At 40.1% G+C, this 6443-nt stretch overlaps 1 protein-coding gene across 3 annotated transcripts in view; it reads right to left on the minus strand.

Moving 5' to 3' along the window:
* Nucleotides 1-617: 617 nt before the first annotated feature.
* SUSD4 (sushi domain containing 4) overlaps nt 618-6443 on the minus strand; it is a 193709-nt gene continuing 187883 nt past the window's right edge. For all 3 annotated transcript variants that reach the window (XM_019516504.1, XM_019516505.1, XM_019516503.1), the window contains 2 exons: nt 4903-5288; nt 618-3417 (listed from right to left, as the gene is read on the minus strand). In XM_019516504.1, coding sequence (XP_019372049.1) covers nt 3389-3417; nt 4903-5288 — 415 coding nt within the window. In that variant the 3' untranslated portion in view covers nt 618-3388. The remainder of the gene's footprint in view (nt 3418-4902; nt 5289-6443) is intronic.

The following is a 6443-nucleotide window of genomic DNA, read 5'->3' on the forward strand; positions in this document are numbered from 1 at the left end:
AATCAGTTAAGTCAAATAAACCTGGTTAAATGCAGTATCTTAAACCAGTTTCAGCCATTTTGAAACTGGTTTATGTGCACTGAACTTCTGTTCTGTTACAGGTTGAAACCAGTTTCTGATCACTTAAACTGTTTTATGTGTAACTTCTGTCCCTAGCCTCTAGGTTTTGCAGGAGAACTCTGGAGATCTCGGAATTGCGATACACGAGCTCTTCAATTTTAACTGAAGGCACTTGGGTGCTGAATCTTTAACAAAGAGCTTTTTTCATGTGTTTTTGGTAATACCTTTTCAACATGAAAAACCTATATTTTTAAACCATCTTAAAAAAGTATCTCCTCCCAGCCTGGAGTCCCTGCCATGGCAAAACTTCTGTATAGTTCTCCAGCCATCTAAAGAATTTTCCAAGAGACAAATAAGAGTAGGCAAGATCTGGATTTCCAAAGGGGAATTTTCAACAGCTCTATTGAACAGTCTTGACAATTCAACTGTGGTGCAAACAATGAAGAGGTTTGCCAAACCCTTCAAATAAGCAACAAGCAACCAACCAACCAAAGGAATCCATTTCAGGCTGCCCTATACATCAAAGAAAACAAACAAGGGTACAAACCCTACCAGTGTTTCCTCTGCAGATCACATTTAATACAGCATAATACTCCTACATGGTTGCCTATAGACAAATAGGCAACTTTCACTTATGCATGTTTTGATGCATTCTTCTTAATTCTGCAATTCTACAGAAAAAAGAATGGCCAAATAAATCGCGACTCTCCATACACATTTCATAAACTACCCATTTTGAGATGCCCATTTTGGCCATCTAGGTAGATTGACTGCAATGCAACGTGCACAGCAAGGTAAACGTCAGAGTGGCTAGACACACATTAGCCAAGCAGAAATAAACATAGAGGAGATGTGAAATTTCACAAGGACTCAGATTTCACAGCCTGTTAACCCACAAGACTGTGGACAGCAGTGAGTACAAATGTTACTATATTTTACAGGGTAATTGGAATATGTTTAATATTTTGTGAATTTGTGCAATAATATTTTAAAATGCAAATCACTTAACTGATCCTATGCACCACAGGTCTTCCATGGTTGGTATCACATCAAATAATGAACGCTCAGTTGACAAACTGGACCAGGAACTGGCAACACAAACACAACTCAATATAACGAGACCTAGTGTGAGGTGGGGGAAGAAATATTTAAGCTAATTATATACTGAATATCTATACGGGATTGACTATGGGGGAAATCTCACAGGTATGAAGCAACTGAAGGAACTTTATCAAAACAATTTACAGGTCACTTTTAAGCAACAATGCAAGATAGTACTGCATGTGTCTTACCTTTCAATATCATGCTCTATATTCTGATCTCAGTTATGCTAATTATAGAAAATAATGAAGCACATGGAGTAACTGAGATTAGAACAAAAATTCTTGCATTATTAAATTGTGTTACATCTGGCTGTTCCTTGAATCCACTTGTATGTCATGGCATAATCTTAGATCATGAACTCTTCAGGGCAGAGCCAATCTCTTTCTTATTGGTGTGTACTGTACCTAATGCAACAGAGCCCAGATCTATGAATGGGGGCCTCAGGACACTATCACAATGCAAATAAATATTATAAAAACCAGCAATCCAAGGTGACATTGTTGATATCAAAAGAAACATGCCTTTTACTCCAGTAGCTGGAATCAAAAGCTGTCCCCACATTTCTTATTTTGTTTGAATTAGCCCACAGAAAAGGACAATCTGTATCATCTGAGATAATGGTTAGTTATTGCTTAACAAACTGTAAATTTAACACATTTGTATAGTTCATTCGCACAATACCAAAGAAATGAGATGGAAAATTTGCTCAGTATTCAAAGCCAGGTGAAACAGTGAGGAACATTCCTGACAAGTAACGTCTATCCCATCCTACTGTAAGAGTGTAACATTAACACAGGATTTGTCTGAGAGGATTAGGCAGTGCTCCAGCTCCAAACAGAGAAGTGAAGAGCCACAAGCAGCATGACAGGCCTGTGTGCCACGCTCTTAAAGGAAGCCATCCTGTTTCAGCATTGTTGCGTGCACAATGAATTTTTAAGCTATACCTCTTGTCTATTTGTATCCATATATGTGCATTTAAGCTGAGAGTGCCTTGTTGCTTCCTTTCAACTTCTACCACATGGAAGCTAAAAAGGTAGCAGAGCATTTGGTTAGGAACAAGCTCTTCAAAGGTCAGTTGGAGGCAGGATGGTGGCTGAGAAAAGCACTGAAATACTGTGCTGAAGTATCCTTTATTTTATTAAAAAGTAGTCTGGTATTCTACAGTAATAGCCCAGAACGCTACCATACAAAGTAAGGATACTGCAGTGCTTTGGGCTATGACTGTAGACTACTCCACTATTTAGACTTGTAAGGGATGATGTCAGAAATGTTGAAAAGAGGGCAGTATTTCAACATTTCCCAGACCATTATTTTTTTATTTTAAAATGTCCTATATTATTCTTTGTATAACAGGATTTATCAAATGCAATATAACCACAGAAGTGTTGCATAAATACAAATAGTCATACTTTACCTTGAATGTTATATATGATATAAATTCTAATTTACTTTTTTTTAAAAAAAAATATCAGATCGTTATCTGAACTGGAGCCTGTCTCTTTCTTTTGTTTTATTTTTCTTCTTTCAACAGTTTATATATAGAGAGAGAGATATTCTTCATTATCACACTGTCAAAGTCACTGAGTCCTATCTTTGCTGTTATGTTTTCTGCAGTCATGATCAGGAATAAAGTCACCAAGAACCAAGAATTAAATCCAAAGCTTCCTCTTATAAACCTGGTTAATATAGGAAAATCAAAGGGGATCTTTCCCCTTTTTTTGTTTGGATTTCCACACTATTAAAAAAACAAAACAAAACAAAACTTATAAAGCTTCATAAACTGGGTCTGCAGAGAGTTAAAGTAGCCTTTCTAAGCAAATATATGTAATGTGACATGCTTTCATGAGGCAGTTAGTATTAAAATCCAATGGTGTTTCTACAGAGACATATGACTTGCTGAGATGCAGAGGTTCATCCATTTCAATTCCAAACTCCATAGCTCTTTCTGTGTCTGGTCTCATCAAATCCCCAGGATTCATTTTATAAAGCTGCTTGTGAATTGCTGACACTGTTAACCTCACTGTAGATTAAGATGTGCACACAATCAGGTGGCATCATCATGTGGAAGATTCATATGAAGGAAAAATACCCTCCCCCAAATCATTAAACAGTCTTTATATGTATACATACATACACACACACACGTGTGTGTGTGTGTTTGCATACACGTGTGGGATTCATTTCCCCCAAAGTGTGATCACATCAGGAGCAAATCCTGTGCAGGTTAAGGGTCCTCTTCCATCAATGGAATTTCTAGAATACAAAGGAAAAAAAGAGAATTATTGATCTAAGACTGTAATTGTCTTGTGGCAGGGACCCCCTTTTACTTGTTTGGTGCATACCATCTCACACAGCTACACAGTTCTACACAGTTTGCAAACAAGCAATATGACAGTCTGCAATTATGAATAATTTTGGCAGCATATTCTCATACTAGTCCCCCCCACTTCTAACAGAACACCTAGAGGAAAGCAGACAATTAAAGCATCCATTGTAAACTCCAAAACATACAAGCAAAAAATCCCTATAAAACTCAAGCTTACTCTATACCCTTTACTACCTCCATGCATTAGCCCTCATCAAGTAGCCACAGACTTACTGACATTACAACCACCTTTCCTTCCCCCTTGGAATCTCTTGCCCTTACATCCTGTTTAAATTTGGCTTCAGTCCTGCAATGAATTCTGTACAGGAAGACTTCTATCAACAAGGAGCCCATGACAGGATCAGCACATCAGGCTTCAGTTCTGTAACTGGAAAAATGGAGGTAGAACACTAGATCCAGACAGAGCCTTGCTAACCATTAAAGATTGCAAGACTGAAACCTCAAGGTAGGGGATCATCAATTTTTCTGCTCTAGGAAATACACCTTCATGGTCACTTAGCAGCAATGACAACAACAACAAAACAGCAACAATAATACATATTTATGAGTTATATAAAAGTAAACAAGAGCACATGACATTGCTGCCTTCAAAAAAATCAGCCTCCTGGAAACATTCATCTTATTTTGTGTTCCAATGTCTGAACATTTACATGGCCAGGGCCTAAAATTTCAAGTGACTGTGTTTATACCACTTTCCCTCTCAGCATCTTGATGCAAGTCCTTGTAACTTGGTTCTGGCAAGAGGGAGTGATATGTACCCAATTGCTAGAGTGAACAATTAGTCTGGGCTCCCTAATATTTGTAGTAGGGATTTGTCAAGACAAAAGAAGAGGGAAAAATTGCATTAGATGCTCAAGAGTTTCTGTGCTATACATACAGACAGGACCAATTTGTTAATGTACAATCACTCATAATAGCTGAGTGTGCTTTGGCCTGTAAAGGAGTCAAATGGGAAGGACTTAAGGGACTCATGAAAGGGACTTCATGGAACCAAGCTGGGCAGATCAGTAATGCAAGGGGAAGAGAGGAGACATCACAGGTGTATCCACTGCTGTTCACATCCACCTGTCACTGCTCTCCTTGAAGTGACACAGCTACCACTGTGTGCTATGGGGAGAAGGATTTGTCTCCATCCCACTGCTGGAGAATCAAGCCTAGCTAGGAGTCTATAAAAAGCCCAAAGAACAGTGAAGAATTTGTTTTGGAAAAAAGTATAAATGAAGTGAATGTAAACAGACACAGAAAACAAGGTTGGCTATGGGGCCTTGCCTTGAAGCACAACATGTGGCTTGTGTATTTCTGGACAACTGCCTTCAACACACATCGTACTATCATATCAAAGCAAAACTTACCATCTGCAATATCGATACTTGGACTTGAGGATGCAGCCTCCCCGGTGGCACTATTGATCACATCAGTTCTATCTGAAACAGGGTGCACTCCCATTTGGCACACAGAAGATGAATATAAACTTTGGAGAAGTTCAGAGGAGCCTGATATGCTGTCACAGGTTTCAAATTCACTAGGCAATGTATGTGCATCTGCTGTGCCTGGATAAGCAGGAGGGTTCTGATCTTCCGTCTGCAAAACATGCCCCTGCCCGGAAGAAGATGAGTAGTATCCTGGGGCCAAGCTGTCCAAACCACTGCTCACAGCTTCGTCGTAGGAAGGTAACATGACAGGAACACCGTTCACTACCACGAAGTCAGGGTCACTGGTGGAACTCTCCTGTGCACCTCTACATCAAATGCAGATAGATTATCATGGAGGCTTCAAATGCTTCAATAGCATCTTCTGACAAACGCCACTGAATACAACATTTTCTAATCATGTGAAATGGAGCTATAGGTTCATTAATATTCACAGGAATGTTTGCTTCATAGAGATACAGAAATCCATTCAGGCTGATACTAATGTGCAATTTGTTACAACGAGATAAACAAAACTGGTAAACTAAGGCATGGTGTGGAGAGAGGAAGAAAAACAGGTGCGTGGCAGAGATAAAGAACATTCTTTCCTATCTCATGTATGATAATTATCAGGGATATATTGTCACAGATGGGGTGAGTCAATTCAAAGTGTGGGAATCCTTGGAGCAAAAGGCTTGCAGCACATGCAAAATCATACTGAGCTCGTTAGCACTAGATGACCAAACTTTGGGCTTGATTTTGTGAGCCTATAGCTACCCTTAGTTTGAAAGGAAGACCATTTTCCCCCACGTAGTAGGAAGATATTTTTTTAAAAGCCATTTTAGGTTTTATATTTTAGGTCTGTTAATCTAAAAAAATGGCTAACAACAGTCAACAATGGAAGCCCACCAGGAAAGAATTTAGTCCCATGTGCTTGTAGCATATGGAACATCTGAAAGAGGAAGAGGAGGAGAGAAACTTATTTTAGCAGGTTGGAGGTATATAGGCCATGAGGCCTGTCACTTCTGCAGCCTCTTAAAGCTAATGGCTCTAATTTGTGTATATAACCATGCCCCTCCACCTGCAGGAGGACATACTAGTATTCCTAATATGTGTCTTTCCTATCTCTCATTACTATAAATCAGGGGTGTCAAACATGGCCTGTGGGTATGCACCAGCCCCGTGCGCTGCATGCGGCACTTGTGCAGGGCTGGATCTGGCATTACACACAGCACAGGGGGGCAGCATGTGGCACAGGCTGAATGTGGACCAGCTCCGTATGTGGGCTCTGGTGCATGTGAACAGCTTAGCACCCAATCCAGCCTGGCCTTGTAGCTGGCAGGCAGGGCTGGTCCAGCAGAGTGCCACATGGGGTGTACAGACCCTTTGTGTTATACACTATGGTGGGTCCAGCCTTCATGCTGTGTGCAGTGCAAACCCCGAAGCAGGGTTGGTGTGTGCTACATGCAGTGCGGGGGGGGGGG

Source organism: Gavialis gangeticus, unplaced genomic scaffold (assembly GCF_001723915.1).
Source record: "Gavialis gangeticus isolate Ggan-Ray unplaced genomic scaffold, GavGan_comp1, whole genome shotgun sequence".
Classification (NCBI taxonomy): Eukaryota; Metazoa; Chordata; order Crocodylia; family Gavialidae; genus Gavialis; species Gavialis gangeticus.